The 21777-nt window shown below is 39.7% G+C and overlaps 1 protein-coding gene across 19 annotated transcripts in view; it reads right to left on the bottom strand.

Moving 5' to 3' along the window:
- Positions 1-3399: 3399 nt before the first annotated feature.
- SNAP91 (synaptosome associated protein 91) overlaps positions 3400-21777 on the bottom strand; it is a 70004-nt gene continuing 51626 nt past the window's right edge. For 4 of the 19 annotated variants that reach the window (XM_057412419.1, XM_057412417.1, XM_057412421.1 and 1 more), the window contains 15 exons: positions 20637-20744; positions 19862-20119; positions 19578-19655; positions 19399-19470; positions 18823-18906; positions 17860-17943; positions 13857-13994; positions 12436-12585; positions 11071-11101; positions 9734-9845; positions 8802-8825; positions 7880-7963; positions 7705-7809; positions 6112-6212; positions 3400-4857 (listed from right to left, as the gene is read on the bottom strand). In XM_057412419.1, coding sequence (XP_057268402.1) covers positions 6120-6212; positions 7705-7809; positions 7880-7963; positions 8802-8825; positions 9734-9845; positions 11071-11101; positions 12436-12585; positions 13857-13994; positions 17860-17943; positions 18823-18906; positions 19399-19470; positions 19578-19655; positions 19862-20119; positions 20637-20744 — 1421 coding nt within the window. In that variant the 3' untranslated portion in view covers positions 3400-4857; positions 6112-6119. The remainder of the gene's footprint in view (positions 4858-6111; positions 6213-7704; positions 7810-7879; positions 7964-8801; positions 8826-9733; positions 9846-11070; positions 11102-12435; positions 12586-13856; positions 13995-17859; positions 17944-18822; positions 18907-19398; positions 19471-19577; positions 19656-19861; positions 20120-20636; positions 20745-21777) is intronic. The other 15 variants (XM_057412422.1, XM_057412423.1, XM_057412420.1 and 12 more) reach the window with 14 other exon arrangements.

Raw genomic sequence — 21777 nt, 5'->3', positions numbered from 1 at the left:
GCAAGGCAAAGCCTCTAGCTGCCTGCACATTTATATATATGTGTAATTGTATACGCTTATTTGTATATTTAAATAAATACTTAAAATGAGAAGAGCTAAATTTGTATATTTAAATACATATTTAAAATCCCACAAAGTGCGGGCCTGAGAAAGGCCCATTGTGTTTGTTCATCCCTGAGCAGCAGGGATGCCAGACAGGTACGAGATACCGTTGTGATGGGGTAGAGGCGAGCTGGGAAGTGGTGATTTCAATACACTGCCGGAAACATCTTCTTCCAAGCACAAAGGGAATGGTGTGCTCTATCCCAAAGGTGTGCCCACAGAAATAGCTCCTACAATTTGGTTCTCCTATGAAAGTGGAAAGACTGAAATCTCCAAGTGGCTGAAGCCCTGTGAACAACAGAAGATACTTTGTGCACAGGTTCATTAATCAGTAGATTCAAAGATGCTCTAAAACCTAAGATAGAATTTGTATAATAAGCTATCTGTAAACTGGTCTCAATACTACTAATTTTTCCCCATTTCTTCCCTTGCTGATCTACTAAACTTGTTTTTTCCCATGTTTCAAAAGAGAAATTATCTATCCTCCTCGATTCTTTGAAATAAAGCCAAATGTCAAGGTTCTGAAGCTGCTCTTTCAGTTGGCTAAAGCAAGGCTTTTACTACCCACATTGTTTGCAAAGTTTAATTAAGGGAAAAGGAAGAGGTGGTGAAGCCTAAGGAGCCAGGATCTGGAACAGAAAAAGTGGCAGTGCTGTCTGCTTTAAAATATGCATAGCCTCTCTCCTTCTGTAATCCCATCTCTGAAATTCTTTATTTGTCCCTTCAGTACCACTCAGCGTCTGCCACTTCCCACACTGCTCACAGCACTAGCAATATAACACATGAGAAAAAGGTTTTCTCTTCTAATAAAATTTCTGATACATTTCATGTTCTAGAAGAGCTGGATCACTAACTCCATGTATCATCTTTGTGTCACTGCCATTACTTTTATCACAGGAAGTTTCAGTTGGCTTTTCTAGGCACTAAGTCATTGGGACCTTTTTACCCCACGCAGAATAAGCTGCCTGAGCAGGCAGCTCTTATTATTCTTATTATTCCAGATGTGGAAGGAGGAGCAGAAGACAAGATTCATGCCAAAAAAAACAGTGTCAGCTGTGGATACTAGACATTTCATGAACTAGATGAACACCTCCCACCCCAGCTACAGTTTTTGCTCTAGACTTTCCTGTTTTGGTTGTTAAGACAAGCCTCTAGCCTTTGCAGTTGCCTGAAGTTCAGGTAGCAGACTGATTTTGCAGCCAGCCTGAAATGCTAAGGTGGTTTCCAGGATCTTAGAGGACAGCAATAATTTAGTTCTCACCATTCAGGCTTTCTTCTGGGTAAACACCAGCATCAATCCAGAAACCCTCAACTCAATCTACAGTATGTTTTGAAAGGCATACATTATAAAACGAAGCTAAAATTCTCAAATAAGGCCAATTAAAATTGACAAATGAATGGGGAAGAGGAGTAGGAGACACTGCTAATCCCAAACATTCAAAACATCAGTCAGTTCTGAAGAACAAGTTGGGGGTTTTGTTCAAACCTCTACACTAAGCTGAGTATTTATCACTCCTTATGTTACCCAGTACTTCAGGGAGAGCTACAGAAATGGCATGTACTAGAGACATGCTTCTAAAGAAGCCAGCGCACAGAACAGCAAGAGCTTGAGTAAGCGACATATTGGTTGTCCAAAACCTGTCCTCCTGTCATGAAAAATGCAGGGAAGGGAGACAGTTTCTTCCTCCCACAGATGGGAACCCTCCTCCCCACCCACTCTTTGCTATAGCTGTTATTGAGAAGTGGTTAGTCATAGCAGGACACAGATGCGTTTATGCCTGGATGATGAAACTGATGATAATAAGAACATGTTCTTTTCTACAGGACAGGAGACAACTGCTTGTTTTCCTTGCAAGCCAGATTTTATAACTCCTCTGTGATGATTCTATGATATGAAGTATGAGTCACTTTTGTTTAGCCTTACTCAGCACACTGAAGAAATACACCAGTTTTGCTTCCCACCACACATAAGCTTCTTACTTTTCCACCAAGTTTGTTTTCTGTCCAGGCTTCTATTTCCTCACGGGATATCAAATGCCACATACACGGCAGGCTGCATGGAGCTACGGGCCACGAGATCTACAGAAGACCAACAAGAGCAAGGTACAAGGGTTGCAGGCATAGTTGAAGTCGATGCAGAACGGCAACTACTGCATGGCAGGGGCACGTACCCAGCAAAGAAAAAGCCCTCACACTTGAGGTTTGGCCCCTTGAAACGTGTAACATTACAAACATTCATTTGCAGTTCTGTTGCAAGTTCATCCTCTAAATTTGAATGAGACACCAATAAACTGTCTGAATGTATGTACATGTTTGGTTATGACTGTCCTCTGAAAATGCTGTCCTTACTTTGAGAAGACATGCACAACATGGTGGTAAGAAGTCAAACACTCCCTGGCTTTGGCAAGACATAGCACATAGGAAGGATGTGAGACTCTGGAGAGTTTCGTGCTCAAATAGTGACAAAACAGTAACTTGCTGAGTTTACAGATCTCTAATCCAGAACATCCTGACCCAACAGGGCACACATCCTAAAGCTGAAACATAATACCAACTTTTCCAAGGCCAAACTTGATAGATTCAGAATACCAACATAGTAGCAAGTGAAAGAAACCCAAATGAATAACCAACAAAACCTCTTAAGCAATGCCACTCCCCAAATGGTTGCATAACTTGGTTTTTGAAATCCGGTAACTCTTTGAAATCCAAGTCAAGATTCAAACCTTAACAGAGCGTGATCAAGTTGTTTCAGTGTTTTGTTGCTTACAAAGTACTTTGAAGCAGTCTTTGGCATTCAGTACTGCTTCATCACTTCATTTTGTTAGTAAATCACACCATAAAGTTTAGTACATTAAAGTCTCTCTTGTGTGAAATGTTTTTTCCTCCTTTCATCCTGCAATAAGATGAACTACAGCACAATCAATTCATGTAGCACTGTAGCTGTGCTACCTCTCAATAAGCTACTTGAATAGGAACACACGAAAGAAATCAGGACCAGTATTATAAACTTTCACAGTTCCAATATTACTTCAGTTTAAGGAGATAAAGAGCGCTAATGAAGCCTCCTAAGGTGTTATAAGTCAAAGTAGAGAATACTTTTCTCCCTCTCCCAACTTTACCTGCGGCTTTGTGCTCAGTCTGGCTTTGTATGGTTCCCTCCTGCAATGCTTAAAGATCAGCAAAAGTCATTACCATAGGCAGCGGACTCAGTGTCGAGCCCTATATGCATTTTTCCCCTCTCAAGGTGTATTACTGTGATCAGCACATCTCAATGATCATAAAACTGGCAACAAGATATTTACTTTGATCAAGGTGTTTATTGCATCTCAGAGGACACACATGCACTGGGGTTTCTTGTTGGGTTGGTTTGGTTGTTTGGTTTTTTTTTTAGTTTTTTTTGTATTTTTTTTTTAAACTGAAATACAAAGAAGAGCCATTTTGAAATTAGCTTTTTATAGAACTTTCCCATAACAGTGTATGTTATCCCTACAGCAAATTCGGATACAACCACTTTTAATGGTACCATACATTGATTAAATAGTTCATTTGAAAGACTTCAGATGAATATCTTTCCAACCCAATATGTTTTTACAGAGAACTGCCAAGCCACTTGTAACACTGATCAACAGTGACCTCATTGAAGAGTCAAGATCTTATGCCAAGCCATCAGCAGAAACAGTATGAGAACAAATAAAAATTAAAGAAACACAGTATGTACAGTAAAGGGCATGGATCTCTGGATCAGAATTAAATCTAATCACCAATAGTACAAAAGCTACTCACAGCGCATTCGGGGCAATGGAGAAAACACTAGCCTAAGGCATACACAGGTAAGCACTAAATTAAGAGATGTACATAAGAACTGAACAGAGATGAGTAACATCACTTGTAATGTTTTGACTACAGATATACCAAAGAGTGCTCTCGTATTTGAAATCCCTTCATGCCAGCACAACTATGGTTGCTTTTTCCAACTACATGGAGAGAAATTGACCCTTTACGTATTTTCAGTGCATTTAGCAAGAACTGATAAATATGCCAATTTTAAATGCAAAAACTTAATTACTTAAAATAAAAGTTTTTAAAAATAAAACCAGCAATAAATATGGTATTCTTTCAGATATGTTTTTTCATTCTTGGTAAATCATTGAAAAAGTATTTTGTTACGGAAGTTTACCTTTATATTACTTTAATTATCTTAACATATACAGTGCCACAAAAATAAAACATTTTTTTCCACAACAATTGAGATTTCTGTGACTGGGAAAAAAAAATGTATTCCGCACAATTTCATAAATATTTTCCTTACTATCTGGTATTATCGCACTATGTTTTGTAACAGATAAAGGAGAAATTGAGTCCTAGGGAAATTTTAGGTGTCCTCAAAAAGTTATATACATTGAAACCTTCAAAAACAACAGACATTGCTCCAAATGGCTCACCAAACAACAGCTGCATAATCTGCCCCCGTGGGATAGGTTCAGAAAAGCACTAGAAGGCATCAGAAACATACATCCATTGTTTAAATTGTAAAACACAAATAACCCAAGTACACAAATTTTGAGAGAGTAGGGATAACAGCTAAGGTAGTACACATTCCTAATGTTCACTTTCACAGCTGTGCTACACGTTTCAGGAGGAAGAGAAAGTCTGAGTAAGCGCTGGGTTTGGTATTGGTGGCTCACTTTGAAACTCTGAGCATCCGCTTGTAGACTCCAAACTCATGTTTTTATCATCCAGTCAGAAAAACTGCAGCTGTGAATACAGAAAACATTAGATGAACGCCAATATAGTAAGTTAGATAAAGCACGTTCTAGAAAGAGCACCAAAACTGCTCCTCACTTCACACTTTAAAGGTGTTGTTACCATGAACAGCAGTCTTCCCACAAGCAGTTACAAATCTGTCTACTATAAACCCATTGGAACCAGTGAGTACTAGAAATGAAGGCGCATCGCCACTCCAGGCCATCTCCACCAAGTACAAGGTACACCTCCCCTGGAGGTGGAATTTGGAAAAGAGGGAAGTGGGACTGGGTGGTGCTTGCCAAGAGCAGCCTGATCCCATCCACTGCTGCTAACTCAAGTGCAGAGTGGGCTTAGAACATGGCTTTGAATTAAGCTACAGGAAAAAAGAGAAGGGACTTATGAAGAAGGCTTTAAAGATATGCAATGATTGTCCTCTCCTCACTTGGCAAATTATTCTAGTCTTAAATATAAAATACCTACCTTACTTCTGCATTATTGTATTTTCACTGGTTTAAGTGCTCAATCTGATTTATCTACTTGGCCATCTTCACATCCTGCTCCAAAACCCTCACAGTAATGACTGCCATTTTTCCTTCCCTTCTGCAGTACTGCTCTTTTACTACTCCTCCATTTTTTTCTTTTTATTTACTCCTCTGTTCTTACCCAGTGTTGTTCTACACAGCACTGCTCAGGACCTCATACCTTAGCATTCAGAATAGTAGTGCCTTGAAAAATTGTAAAGCAGGATATGTAAGTTTTTCCTCTTTTGATCCCTTTACACCTACAATACCAAATCCGTTTCCACACCCACAAGACTGGAACAAGACTATTTAGCACTGTTTTGCCCCCAGTATTTATACGCTGTTATGATTCTATTTGTTTCTGTATTCATTTCAGGAAAAAGAAACAAAGAAACAAGCAAACAAAAAAACCCAACAAAACCAAACCTAAACCCCATGGATGGAACCAAGGTAAAAATGGAAGTTACAGATTGAAGATAACTTTGCCTGCCAATCACTTTTGGAAAAAAAACAACAACCAACCAAACAAAAACCTAGCCAAAAGTCAAGCTTTCAGGCTAAAATTAAAAGCAGGGACACAGAATTTGGTTTTCTGTTTAAACCAGCACATTACAGTGCATGTTTCTACCTATCTCTGCTGCTACAATTTTATCAGTCATATTCAATCCACTGGCCTAATCAACATCTGTGTGCCAGACACGTACCACAGCATAACATGCTTAGGCAGGCAGTCACAGAATACCTTATCGTTTACAAGAAATCCTTGATGTTAAGATCCGCTAATGGGTCCTTTGTTGGAGGTTTCTTGGGACTCTGAGTAGCAGGAGTTGGGCTTGGAGAAAGCTAATGGACATCAGCCAGGAAGGCAGAAAAAAACAAAGCAGACAAGGATACACAAGCATTAGGTAGATACAGATGGTTCTCACGTAAGCACACTGCAAGCATACAAAGTCCTCATTTTTCTGCAAGTTCAGCATGTTGTTATTTTGCTCAAGCATTGTTTAGAGTCCAGCCTTACTAAAGGGTTAACAGTGTTTGGCAGGTTTAATGGATAAGCGTATAGACACTAGATATTCTAATTAGCATAGCTTCAAATCACTCTCTCTCTGTAAGACAGAATGGTGTTAGGATCATCAACCCAGACAGAAGTTAAGTAACTGTTAGATGTTAAACACCAAGTGCAGAATAAGCAGAGTGCATGCTGCAGGGTACGTCTGAAAACCCCCATGACTGGCATTTTAGTACAAGTTGCTCTACATTGGTAATGTAAATAAGAGTCAAAAGGGTACTTGAGACATGACTATACTATACTCTGTTCCTCCCCGGTAGGTACAAATATCAACAGTTGTTCCACAGAAAATATCAGGTTTTCAAGTTCCATGTATCTCTTCTCACTAGGGAGCCAAATGATTCTGCCATTCTGTCCTTACTCCTCCCCATCCCTGCCTTAGTCAGGGCACTGGAGGTGTCATGAATGCAGCCCTGGCACCTCAATGAATACCCTTCTCTGAGAAAAAATGTTTGTGTCTCCCATAGTATTCTTGTTAATCTAAGTGCAGAGACTGTTTAAGATGGGAGGAAAAGCAAGACCAAGTACCTTCTCACTTAGAGTAGTTTCAAATTCTTCCCATTTCTACACAGAAAACCCAGACGAACTTCAATAGGGATTGGTTCCTTACTTAAAATGTGTGGTTCGCTACAGGTTGATTGCTTACAAAAGAATATAGAGTGACTAAAAATTAAGATTATTCATTTGCATTTCTCCATCCTAATGTAAGTTAGAAGAAAAACTTTACTCCACAGTACTTCAATTTGTGCATTGCTGTGTAAAGCATGCATCCCGAGTGCTCCAATGTTACATGCTCTATGGTAATTCATACTTGAATGTATTTGTTATGTATTGACAGAAGACCAGCAAGCTACCAGCCTGAAACAGATAAAGTTGTATGTACTGAGAAAGCCTGTTCATAAGCAGAAGGACAGTTTTCTGAGGAATCTTTTTGTCTGGAAGGGAATGTGCTGAGTACAGCTCTAGTAAACTTTTACCAGCTCTGAACAGAATAGGAATGCCCATCAGCTTTGAGTTGTTATTGAGATAGCACCCAAAACCAGATCTAGATGTAGTTAGCTGTAAGAAATCTCTTCCACTTGTCTCATACAAGAGAACTGACAAAAAAGTCAATGCAGTTCATGTGATCTACTGCAAGTCAGGCAGCTCATACCATAAGAAATTTCATTTACAGACCTATAGTTAGAACTGAGCTGAGATGATGCATCTACACAAGCTAGCTTCTAAAGAAAAGGAGAGCAATCAACATTCAGCAGTAACACATACCTGTACGCCAGGGCCAGTGGCAGCTCCAAATGGTGGCCTCATCATAGGCTGCCCATACATAACTGGCTGCTGGGGCATCATGGGTACGCCTGCGCCTGCTGGGGGCTGTGAATAAATGCAGTGTGAGTACTGTTCTGGGTGGAGCAGGGAGAGCAGCATAACAAAAGAGACTCACCATTCCAAATGCAGCTCCTGGTTGTGGGACAGGTGGAGTACCTCCTGCGGCAGGAACAGCGCTTCCTGGAGGCACAGCTCCTGTCTAAAAAGTGTTTTTAAAACAATTTAAAAAAGCAAGAATCTCTGTCACACCAACCATCTGGAAACTGCACGGAGCCCTCAGCATTCTCAGAGCTGTTCTGGACAGTAAGGCTGTTATGCAGCAGATAATACCTAACCTCAAAACCACAATGCTTCAAAGAATGAAAAAGTTGAATGAGTCCTTATACTGATGCTCAGCTTGCTTCTTCAAAAGAAAGCATGGGTGACAGACTCCATTCTCATCATGAAGGGACTCCATTTACTGAATACAACTCAAATTAGGCCCAGGAAAGTATGTACTTTCCTTCTCCTTCTACATAGTGTAAGAAAGCATTGCAGTTTCAAAACTGATAGCCAACATACTATATATAGCACTTGTAGCACTGTATTTTAGTAAAAGTTTAAACAGATTGTAAAGCTAAGAGAAATAACTGCTATAGTTACACCCATGTTTCATGAAATGCTATCAAAACCATCCAGCTTTCAAGAAAGAATCATTATTTATCAGATGGTAAACCCATTACAAGATCAGGCTGATGTTACAGAAGTTAGAAATTTTGGGTAGTACAAGTCATCTGATAGTTCACATTCAAGTAAAGCAAAGACAATTTGAAGCCACTATTTTCAAGCTTACAGCACAGAAATGGTTAATCACTACTACCATATTCAAAACACTGCCTGAGAATTATCTGCTGGGCAGACAGTCCAAGAGCAGCAGTATTAGGTAACTTCTAGCGAGTTTTAAATCAGCAGTAATAACTGTAGCGCAGGTAAGATTCTGTTAGTATCTTCGTGTTTAGTGAGTACAGTAAGAGATTTAAAAAAAAAAAATCACTTACACTGTACAGTATTGCCCAGCCTTTCTATTAAGAAAAAAGGTTGATGTTACAACTAATACATTCAATGAAATACCAAGTTCAGGGAATTTTTTGTATTTCCATAAGGTTAAGGAACAAACTGGAACATGCTTAGTCACATTAACATCTGGCTGTGGAAGCAGGGAACTGAACTGACCACGCTCCCCCTTGTCAGTCCTTTCCTTCCCAACCCAACTTTTTTCAAATGGAGGTTGTTTATCACCCTGTGTAACTTTGATGTGATGAGGTATGACTGCTTTTTGGATTACTCTTGTAACCTACCCATGACAAGTTGCTCTTATGCCAAATTTAGATTTTTAGCTCAATTCAACCCTCTTCTCTCAAAGTTAGTGTGTCCTGATACGTTTTACAGGGCAAACTTAACTTTTCCAACAGACTGCTTTACTCTGCTAAACAAGTTACCCATTTCTAACCCAGCATCAATACCTAATCTGAATACTGTGTAGTCTTTTCAACACCTTAATTCAGGAAAGCTTGAGAAAAACCTACTTATCTTCTTTCCTTCCAGTAGTTCAACTTTGGACCAATACCATTGTCTTTTGGGCAATTGACCTGAGCCTGGTGCTGGCAAGACCTGTACAGCTAACCTCACACATGCGTCACAAGTGAACACTTGGAAATGTCCACAGGTATTAAGTGTTTATGTAGAGTAACATCATTAGTGTAACATCTTGATACATATGTCAATGTATTTTTCGTTGACCTCCACTCAATGATTTATTTATGCCAGTGTAAACCTGGTCTTAAAAAGTGACTTGAAACAATCATATAATTTATACAGAAGCAAACTCTTTAGCTGAAGTAGACAGGAGTAGTACCTACACATATGATTGCATAGTCTCCTGAAATACCAATGTTTCAATACCAGTGGTATCAATGGATTGACCACCTACCAATGGAGCACTTGGGACACCACCAGTTGACCATGTTGCAGGTGCTACTTTTGGCTGCCAGTTGGCTCCTCCTGTTAACTTTTTCTCTCCAGCGTTCCACTGGAGGTCCCCCCTAACAGAGAGGGAGAGAGACAGAGCTATTATTTGCATACCTCCACAGTGAAAATGAAAACCAGTTGTGGCATACATTAACATTAGTTTATGGTGTATGCAGTTATTAACAGAAGGATACTACATTTTTAGTGCCACTCAATTTCAAGGGTTGTTAGCAGTACACACCCGTACACTCTATACTGAAGTCAGTAAAATGGTTATGGCCTTTTTGGTGAGAATTAAAGAGAAGTTTTACTTAGTATTGACTGAAGGTAACATATTATTGCATATACCCTTGCAAAGTTGGAAGAGAGACTGCTACTGCCTATTCTACTGGTGCCAGGCAATACAGCTGCCTGCTAGAAGTCTTTGAAAGGTCATTTCATTGCTGGAAATCTTGCTCTGACAGCTGAAGGAGGAAAGCATTCAGTTCTGAAAAAAGTTGATAGATACAAAAGAAACAAATCATTCATAGAATAAAAGGGCTGCTGCAAAACCAGATTTTGTTAGAAGCTGCTCTATCCAGAATATGATACACCATTTGAATGAAGTAGGAAGCTAAGTTTTGGGGGTAAACCTCATTATGTGCTTATACATATCCATCTTATCATCTCCACAGAGGCACAAAACATTCTGAAGAATATGCATTATAAACTGGTCTTGCATACAGAGGAAGACTCGCCACAGAAGTCAGAAATCAGATTAAGAAGATATATTAAAACATGAATGCAATTCTGTAAATATTTCTTCTTGCAAAAGTAAGATTTTCACTGCATGGAATAAACTTCTTCTCTATCTTACAAGTATTCCAATGCCTACATGATAAGCATATCCAGTGTCTGCAAAAAGATGAACAAAACTATTACACATTAGCCTGCATTACTGAGGGAAGCTATACAATTTATTATCTGGACTATTTGTTCATCTTAAGTTGTTTGGAAACCAGCTATCCAATATGAAGACAGTAATACACATTCAAAAAATAATTAAGACGCAGATTAAAGCCAGCAAGATTAAAAGCTATGTCAGGAACATTTAACCTTAATTATTCAGTGAACCTGTATGGAACAGAATACCTTTTCCAGAATTTTGTGAACTGATTTTTGGGAGGGGGGAGGAGATACATAATGAATTCATTGATTCTTAACAAACACGGAAATAGAGGTAAGACTATACAGCAGAGTTGAAAAGTTTGGTGGTGGTGGTTTTGTTTGCTTGTTTTGTTTTTTTAAAGTTGAACTTACTTTTTTGAAGTGGTGCCAGAAATTCCAAGATCTGAAAATTGTAAGAAAGATTGGAAAAAAAAAAAGTCATTTGTTTAGTAAATTAAAGCATGTCAAAGTAACAGCTCATGTTTCATTGCACGTGGGCTTATATAGAATAATAACATTTTGGCTGTCTTCATTTAGACAGCATTGGAGGACTGGCCACATGTACCCCTTCTTTAAGACTAACTTAGCAACACTGCAGATGCCTTATACTTTAGCAAGCATTTTTGCTACATAAGCAAACCAAAGTAACAAGAAATTTAGGTCTACAAAATGCAAAGTTATTTAAAAGCACTGAACTATCTACCATGAATAAGAGCAATAGTTTCTGTTCCTCATTCATATAGAAACATACACGTAAATCTCAATGTCACCTGGAAGTTTTGCACTGATTTATCTGCTCTAGCGTACATGGGAACTCCAAGTAGTTTCCTTAATTACTCTTTGGAAGAAGTTTTAAGCTCAGTTTTAAAGAATACTTTTCTCACATGACCAGTATAAGTCCTGTAATTCACAAATTGCTAAATTTGATTTCCCCCCTAAACTTGGATATACCAAATGACTTGCAGAAAATGTTTCAAGTGATTAAGAGTCCTGCTGACTTCCAAGCATGGTAGTTTCCCCACGTACTTAACAGAAAAGTAAGCATCGTAAGATCAGCTAGGTCTTTGCTGGGGTACATGTACATATACTGACAGAATATTTCATTCATACAATCCTCCAAAGTATGACTTCAGTAGTATTATACCTTAGCCTAGGCATGCCTGTTAGGCTTTTTGGGGGCCTGGGACTACTGATCTCTTGTTATAAAGTCTCTAGCCCTTTTCCTACTACAGGAAAAAGAACATGTTCTAGGTTAGTATTTCAAGAACATGTTCTGGAAAGTTCACTTTCTGAGAGAAGGTCTGTTGCTGGCTGCTGTGCACGCCTCATCCCACTGCTACTCCTCATTAAGCAGAAAATCAGCTATGTGTCCACCAGCTTTTCTGCTTATTTTGCACAGTGCTATCAGATGTTGTAGACAATTTTCACCTTTCCATCTTTCTGCCTTCCAGAGGGCACAGGTCTGATGTGCCTTTGAATGTACCTTGGACATTCACCTGCTACAAAACACACCTACTGAATAGATCCCAATATTTGATCCTGGGCAGAAAGAGCAACAAGTTACAAACCCAGACTAAAAGCTATCTGAATCAGGCCTTATTCCTGCCTATAGCTTTCCTGATCTCACCAGGAAAACAGGAGGACATTGAAACAAATTAAAATAAATGGGTATTTGGCCCTGTGGAAAAGGAACACAGTTGTATGCCACACCACTCAAAACCAAAATTTGTCACTTACTGCCTACTAGGTTTGCAAGAGATGAATCAAGATCACTTCCAAGGCCTTTGCTTGCTACTGAAGCAGTGACTGTTGCTGGGGCTGAAGGTGCTATAGATTGACCAGAAGGAACCATAGTTGGCATAAGAAGATCACCTAAGCCATCAAACACTGAAAGTGAAAGGAAAACTGGTTAGAACAGCACCTCTGGTAAGGAAAACACTACCTGCCATTTCACTGTTGCTCTGACAAATCTATCACAGACAACAACATCACAAGTCTTACCAAAACATCGTCTGACATTACAATTAATGCCAACAAGGGCATGCATGTCGTTTTACTAGACACCAAATGTCAGTAATCCTGAAAGAGCTATACCAATAAGAACTTAATATGGGAGGGCATGCCTAAAAGGACATTCATTGGAGAGCTGAATCTGTGTACATACAGCACCACTTCCACACGACAGTACTTTTCTTACAGGCATCCTTAGAAAGATGTTAGATGTACACGCATTTGTCAAGCAATATTGATTAAAAATGTTTTTAAAATTCACATCTTGCAGCAAACACCAGTCAGAATGACTGTGGTAAAGGCAGTCTTATACCTTGACAACTTAGGGTAACAGGACTGAAAGTCTCAAGATGTTATTATTCACTCACAAGCAGCAGGGAATCAGGAAAACCTACTAACATCTTATTAGATCAGAAGGAACCAGAACCATCCACACTGACAGTCGTTAGTCCACTCATAAAACTCAGAAGTTCATTTTTTAGATCACATGAAGTCAAACCATCTGGTACATCTCATGCCAGCATTCTGTCTTCTGATCCGTATTTGAGGTACATGCTAATGTTAAGTCGACACAAAGGGGTAGTATGTGCACTGGCAAGCAACCAAATAACCAAGCAGCAGTACTACTTCAACCATTTTTTCTTAGACAGTTGCAGAACTCACCAATTTAAAGTTTGTAGCAAGGACCCAGCATGGAAAATATAGAATGGAAGAGATGCAAACAAAACGATAGCAGTGATGACAGTTTAAGCTTATAGTCAGGCAAAGAACATGACCCCAGTCTCTGTTTTGTGTACACTCAGGTGCCATGCAAGCTCAAGAACAGCTTCAGCAGCAGCAGCAAGATGACTTGCCTATGTACTTGATTTATAGAACAGTGTTTTCCTTGTGTAATTCCTGATCCATGCAATCAGACACATGCAAGGGTGTTCACACTAGTGTGTTTTTTACTGATGTAGGAGAATAGAAAATAGGTACAGAGAGTTCTTGAGTGCACGCCAGCCTAAACATCACCCTGAGTTCTTCCAGTAGAGAAGGAACAAAGAAATTACTGATATTTCTTGTACTCAGAGCCTAAATATGGTGTCATTAATTAATCTAACATAAAACACATTAGAAAATTCATAGGAAGAAACCCCGTGGCTCACCTGATGCATCAAACGAACTGCCAGTCGTTGGAGCTGTTGACCCAAAAGCTGCATCAAAGTTAGGCTGTAGTAAGCTGGTTTGAGCTGGAGTAACTGGGGATGGTGACGGAGAGGGAGCAATAAAAGAACCTCCAAAGCCTTGAAAAAGCCACATAAGAGAGGTCTGGGCATTAGAGTCAGTCTGTTGGTCTATGTTTAACAAAAAAAAACAACCAAACAAACAAAAAAACCCAAACCAAACCAAACCAAAAAAATTGATCTATAAAAGGCAGTAGAATAGAGACAGTTCTTACTAGACCAATGCAAATAACTCAGTAGTACACAAGCATACTTGGTATGTCAGGTATGACCCACGGAATCTAAAATTCTATCAGTCACCAATAAAAACTTTAACGTTTGTTATTTAGACTTCTGCAGAGCCTGGCCAATCAAGCAGAGGACACAATTCTTCCAGTACTACACACTGTCATTCTAGATAAGTAACTACACAGGCAGAACGCAACAATCAAGAACTAGTTGAGGAAAAAGATAAAAAGAGGACTAACTTGAGAAAAGCCTATGATCATCCATCAACCACTATAACAGTAATTCAGAAGACACTGTCTTCCTAATCCAGTTTAGCCTCTCTTACCATCTTAAAACATTCTGGTCTCCCTCATAAAGATCTCTTCAAGCTAGTGCCTACTGCGCTACCCTAACCCCCACACCAAAGCAAGATCAACAGCATCCGCAAGTGAACTGCTTGTAGGCTGGAGAATCTCCGTGATTAAGGTTAATGTGTATATTATAAACCCTATATTTAAACAAATAAACCCAACTCATGACTGTTCTCAAAATCCCTCCCTTGGCCTCCATATAATTTGATCTCCCTTGCAACTAAAGCTTATTTATATTATCTACAGACTCTGGAAAATGATTAAATATGTAAAGACTATTGAAATGAGAACAGATATATGACACTTTCTCAATTTTCTGTAGTTATAAGCCACTCTTCTTATTCAATCTCTTCTTGACAGTCACATCTGAGACCTCTGTACTACACCTTCAGTCTCTTGGTCATGTTTTTAACCCATCTGCCCGTGCAGATCAGATCCGAGTTCAGTGCTCCAACCGTGACTACACAAATACAGCAAAAAACATTCTGAACAACCTGCAGGCTGTATTGTTTTTCCCCTAGATCACTGTAGGAAGCGTTATTTTGCCACAGCTGAACACAAGGCAGTGACAAGCCAGTGCTCCACCACGGCCTTCAGTTTATTTCAGGGAATGTCCTGCCTTACAGTCCTTATTTGTCCAGCTAATCATTTCTGCCTATATACAGAAGCTTGAACATTTACTCATTTGAAAGTATCTGTCCTAAATCATCACCTTCCAGTAACTGAAGGGGGGCTATAGGGGTGCTGGGGAGGGACCCTTCATTAGGGACTGTAGTGATAGGACAAGGGGTAACAGGCTAAAAATTAAACAGGGGAAGTTTAGACTGGATATAAGGAAGAAATTATTTACTGTAAGGGCAATGAGGCACTGGAATGGGTTGCCCAGGGAAGTTGTGAATGCTCCATCCCCGGTGGTGTTCAAGCCCAGGCTGGACAGAGCCTTGGGTGGCATGGTTTAGTGGGAGGTGTCCCTGCCCATGGTGGGGCGGTTGGAACTAGAAAATCTTAAGGTCCTTTCCAACCCTAACTACTCTATGATTCTATTCTATGATTCTATGACCTGTCCCAAGGCAAACCTCCATGCATTCAACTATCTCCAAAAATGTAATAAAGCTCTGAAGAATCAGACCAGAAGCAGGCTGACAAGATACAGGGATGACAAAGGCAGCTGACTGCAGCAATTCCTAAAGCACTGGAGTCATCTCCATGCTCAGTTAGATCCTTCCCATTTCCTGAGTGATCTTAATTCCACAGCTTTTAGCTTTGTGCAACTTAACAGCAACATCAGGCACAGAAGCCATAAAAATGCTTTAACGGATTAAGTTCGTAGTTGTCTGAGGCTTGCACAAGACCCAGGGTGAGTCTGCAGAAACAGCAGCAACCAAGTTACATGTGGACACCCCCAGCTGCCCGACTTCGAGTTTGCTTTTGCTTACACATTCAAGTACTATTTCTTGTAAGGACGTGCTATTACGGTACGTACTGGGATACACATGCACACATTTTAACTGGATACAAGTATCTAGAAGGGAATTTATCAGCATGTATTTATGTATTTATCAGCATAGTTCTAGTCTTGTCTGCTGAGAGGCTTAGAAAAGCATGAAAAAAACCCTACCATATTTGTTACGTGAGGCAAGAAGAGACTAGAAACTTGAGAGCAGAACACTTAAGACACTGATGCACAGTAAGTATGCTCATAACATTTGCATATAAACACTTAGTGCAACCAAACACTCAGAAACCATGAAGGACAAGCCTTTAGCCACCATATGAATTCTGGACACACTTACTTTTAAAACTGGATTACACTGCAGGCTATACATCTGCCATTATCTAGAGTGAACAAATGTTTAGCAATATGCTGTGATGTTTACAGACTCTATCTGCCAAAACAAAAAAAGATTAAAACCTACTTGGAGCCCTTGTGAATGTATATTCAAAGCAAAAATAATTTTTGTCTTTAAATCATCTATTCACCCTGACTGCTTCAGGCCTGCTTATGTATTTAGACTTATTACATCCTCTTTATAATTTTGGTTTTGATTTAATGTGATTCATCAGATTCAGAGAGCACACTGATGAAGTTTAAGCCATCTGGAACATAATTCCTACTGAAATTTAAGGTTAGTTATGGATAAAGACAAAATATTTTGTATTGCAATGTTTGCATAAGCAGGATGAGCTTCTGCCCAATAACAGCTTTGAAACAGAACCAATAACATAAAACTGCAAACAACTGGTATGTTTCAGAACCTACTACTTAAAGCCCTATGTCCAGCCTTAAGCTATCCATAGACTGTTGAACCAATGTTTAAAAAAAAGGTGGTCTTCCACCTTAAAATCCTGAAGTTGCCTGTACTAAAGCTTTAGCACGCATTTATGCATTATGTGCCACTTTAAGCAGCTGGCTTGCCAGCACTGGAACTGACAGAGAATGGACATGTACATTATTATTATTATTTATTATTATTAATTATTATTATTATCTAGACTACTTCTACCTTCCTGCAGCACAACTGGGCAACAGCCACACTTAGAGCAGGTACTAGAGAATGTATCCTCTTCTGAGCTGGCTTCGGTGTGCAAGCACCTACCTGTATCTTCCTCTTGTTCTCTACAAACTTTAAACTGGCATGGGGTGGAGTCACAACTGTTCAGCATCATCACTAGAGCCACTAAGATACATGATATAGCATGAATTTTGGAGAACAGTACAGAGTTCTGCTGAAGCTATCTGTAGGATGCAGACTACAATGATACAGTTATTCAACCCTTGAAATAGGGTGTGACAGTGATCCCACACCCAGCACTAGCAGAGACCTCATCCTGTATAAATAGAGCGTCTCTATCACTTCTATGCCCTTGTACTCAGAAAAGCTCTCTCTCATCACCCCACTCTTCCTAGCTAAATGCAAGACTACTACCAAATTATTCATTCAAGCTCCTACCATTTAAGTGTATAACCAAGAAATTAAGATGAATTAGCAGTAAGGAACAGCAGCATAGCCTGCAATACTGCTTAAGTACTGCTACAGTCAGCCAAAGAAACTTTATGTATACACTCCTATTCCGTGACCAGTACAGAAAAGACAAGGTTTGTGCAGGTGGCAGGAAAATGAAGAGCATGGGAAGAAGATAATCTAGGAAGTTAACTTGTACTTCAGTACAGTGCCTCCATTATAAAAAACTGGTTTTAATTTAAGGCCCCTAAAGTACTAGGAAATCTTGTGAACAAGTATTTTATTCCACTGCAGGAATCCACTTACACTCAGGAATATAAACAATTTCAATGACATGTCTTACTTTTGCCTTAAAATAACAAGTTTTTAGAAGTTCTTTATTACCAGCAAGTAGGTCTGCAGAAGCTGAGGAACTAGAAGCAGCCTGGGTTGCGGGCTGGGGCTCAGAAGCACTACTTCCAAAAGCATCTAAAGGGAATTCCAGAAAGCATCAAGAAAAGGTAGAGTTCAATATTAAAGGCATCAATTAGTCATTTATTGTCCACAAAAGATGACAAAAAGATAACCATTTCATTCATCAGAAGAAGAAAATGAAAGTGCTTGGCCATCTTTAATGCAGAGAAGTACGATGGGTGCAAAGTTCAGGTGGAAAAAAGGAGGTGCAACAAACCAGTAGTAGAAAGAAATCACTTGTCTTTTAGTTGGGCCTCTTCTCAGAAAACCTATACAAACCACAGCATTCCTAGACGAGAGAGTTAAGCCCTTTGCAGATGAATGCATCAGATGAGAGCTGGGAATAATTCCAGGCAGAACCTACTAACTCACAATAAGTCTTTTTAGAGGAATATTTCACTAATGTTTGAAAATTCTCTACTTTTAAGCAACATTCCTGTTATACAACACTCCTAAAATTGGTTGTGCTCATCCTAATTTCCACCTTGTCAAATCCAGCAAAAATCCTGTGATCCAGATACCCAGTTTGAAACAAGTCATGCTCAAAACTTCAGCTGTTTTGAGAAACGGAACTGAGTGAAAACAGTGTGACATGGAGAGTTCCAAAAAAGAAAAAGAACACAACAGACTTTCATTGGATTTCTGAGGAAGAGCCAGACATACACTGACTGAAAACAGAATGGCAAGTGTCATGACAACAGAATGACCACAGTGAATGAATGACAGCTTATTTGCAGTTCATTATTGTGCAATACTAAGAAGTGGACATGCCATTCTTAGCCATATTGCGACATAGAAAAGCTGTGAGAAGAAACCTACAGCTTTAGCAAAGCGCAAAGGTAATTGAAATGAAGTGATTCAACTCTGAAGTGGTGAGGAAAGAAAAATACCCACCACCAAATAGGTCAATCACACCTGAAGAATCCACCTTTGCTGGAGAGGCAGTGGGTAGAGGAGAGGGGGCTGCAAATGCATCCACTGCAGTAAGCACAGGATAAATAATATTTAGTATCAGCAAGGCAACAATGATAGCTAAATATTTCAAAGCCACATGGGCTCCACCAGCTAGAACCACAGGGTTGGTAAATTCAGGTAACAGTCTTCAGAACTGCAAATAGAAAGGGTTACATTTCCCACATGGCAACTGAAAACCACAGTACTTTACAGAAAGCATTGCTTATTAAGAATCCTGTTATGCTTAGCGGTATATTTATTCTCTCAACAACCACATTACTCACTCAGCTTCAGTGTCAGCCACTTCATGGTTTGCATCTTCAGCAACTGTACATCTTGTGACCAAAGCATCAAACCCTCAACTTAGTATATCGGCTCAAAGACATAAATTGGCAAGAAGTTTGGGTTGGGCTGTTTTCATTATTTTTTTTCCCCCTTTTTCCTTTACTTTTGGGAAAAAAACAAACAACCAAACCCAGGAAGTCTGTAGGATGGCCTGTGAAAACAAGCACTCACCAGATAAGAGATCAGCAGTGAGAGAACTCTCAGGCACAGGAGAAGCTCCATGTGGTGGAGATGAAAAAGCATCTTCCAGAAATGCAAGAAAAAACAAGGAAAAGTAAGTATCACTCAAGACAGTTCACATCATTGCACAGCATCAAAGCAACAGAGTGTTGGAAAAACTCGCTCTTTACCTGTACCAAAGAGATCTATGCTAGGAGTAGCATCTGGTTTAGGTGCTGCAGGTACATCAGGAACAGACTCAAATAAATCTAAGGCCAAGAACATAACACATCTTGAACTCATTTTTGAAAGGTGGAACTGAAAGCAGAACTTTCAAGTTTTGCACATTGTATTTGAAGTTAACAGGCTCTCTGGTTTGAAAGCCTAGCACACAGCATGCATGCAACATGGATTTGTTTGTTCTGTACTCTGACAGATCAATCCACCAGAATCAAAGAGTTAAAAACAAAATTACCACCAAAGATATCTAGAGCAGGAGGAGCAGAGGTGGTGGCGGTAGCAGAAGTGGTGGCAGTAGTGGTAGTGGCAGTAGCTGTAGTAGCAGTAGCAGCAGCAGCAACAGCAGCAGCTGGAGAAGGAGTTGTTGCAGGAACTGGAGTGGCTGCACTAGTTGTAGGGGTAACTACAGGAACAGCAGTCTCTGTTGGCTTCATAGCAAAGAGGTCCAGCTCAGGAGCAGCCTCTGCACTACCTTCGGATGGGGCAAAGGGGTCTTGTAAAAAGGAGAGGGGAAATATATGTGTATGCATACTTAGGATCAGTGAGGCAGGAAGTCAAGAACAAAGCAACTACAGGCAATGCACACACTGCAAACACACACACAGAGGAAGTCACTCTAACATCTAGCTTACTTATCCAGACACGTTACTTATGTTTTTCCAAAATAAAGACCATCTGAAAGGCTGAGCAGTCTATTTACTAAAGGGGAGAACTTTCAAAGGCTGTTTGACAAGGCCAAAAATAAAAGACAGAAATAGGACAGAAGAACATCCAGGTTAGCAGGTTACTGCTTACAAAACTCAGCACCGACAGAATTGTTTATTATCATTACCAAATAATCACAAAGTTACTGAGACTTGGAAACAGGCAATTTTGTCAAGCATGCTTTTCAGTCTAAGGTTTGTTTTGACCAATTGCAAACACTATGAAGATTTCAGAAAAACACACTGCCATGTAGTTTGAACAAAAAAACAGCAAAACAAGAGACCGTCTAATGACATAAAACCCACCATTTCCTGAACATGCATCAAGAGCTGCTGCTACAGGGGTTGGGGTAGCTGGTGCTGCTGCCCCTTCAGCTGCTGCAGGGGCTTCCCCAGGAGAAGCTGCAAAGGCATCTTGGGTGCAGTTTAAGAATAGAAATCAAAAGAAAAAGGATAAAGAGAAGAAAAATATAGTAAAAGAACCAAGTTAAATTGCACAGGTAGATCCCCTTATACAACATGAATGTTGTTACTCTGACAGCAAGACAAGTCATGCAGCACAATACGCTTTGTCTCTCCCTCAGCCCCACGCGAGCAGGTTCTAGACGGGGTTTGAAGACGGAGCTTCTTGGGTTGCCCACGGGAAATACAGTGAGTGTAAAAGGCATTATTCTCATTGTATAAGGGTTCAGAGCAGCATGCTCATGTACTACCCAAAATTAACTAATGAAGAAAGAGCAGAGATATGGTAGTAAGTTGACGTTAAAAAAGGTATTAAAAACTTGCATGCTCAAAGCCTGTAATACGTGTGATTAGTCTGCAAATCTGAATTTGCTTGCATAGTGCTTTGCAAACTTAAGCACTGTAACAAATAAAAATCCCATTACATTGGCAAAGATTTGCATCTACTATTTCTAGTTTTTGAGCCAAGTCAGGCATGCAACACCTGAGAAATCGAACTTACTTGTTTCTTAAGAGTATTCCAATTCAGTGTTTCTGAAGCCATAACCTGATGCACAGGTTATATTTACTTAGCTTGTTTCTGACAGATTAAGAATGTTCACCTTAACTGCTGGCCAGCAATAGCTGTCTCTCCTTGTAGGATCACCTCTAGGCCAACCAGTCAAGTTAGGGAAAACAACCGCTTTGGGGTTTTGGAATTTCTTGCTTATGAGTTTTCTTCAACAGTTATTTTGTTTGCCACTTACTAAGTGGTATGTTTAAACTTCACGCTCTGAACTTTTACAGCATTATTCCTCGGCTTAGACCACCATCTGTAGCTCTTACTTCCATGAAGTAGTCCTAATGGGAGTCCTAATGGGCAGTGCCATTTGGACTATCCCCACAGGCAAGCAATTTCTTCACAAAAAGACTGCACAACTAAGATTAAATACTTCAAGGTGCTCATAAAGGCCATTTTTCTACTGCTACAAAGTTTGCAAGTTAA

This window comes from Pezoporus wallicus, unplaced genomic scaffold (genome assembly GCF_028554395.1).
Source record: "Pezoporus wallicus isolate ANWC-B61680 ecotype Strahan unplaced genomic scaffold, APGP_CSIRO_Pwel_v1 contig_4788, whole genome shotgun sequence".
NCBI classification, from domain to species: domain Eukaryota; kingdom Metazoa; phylum Chordata; class Aves; order Psittaciformes; family Psittacidae; genus Pezoporus; species Pezoporus wallicus.
Note: the sequence above shows the minus strand (reverse complement) of the source record. Positions and strands in the feature narration are given on the sequence as shown.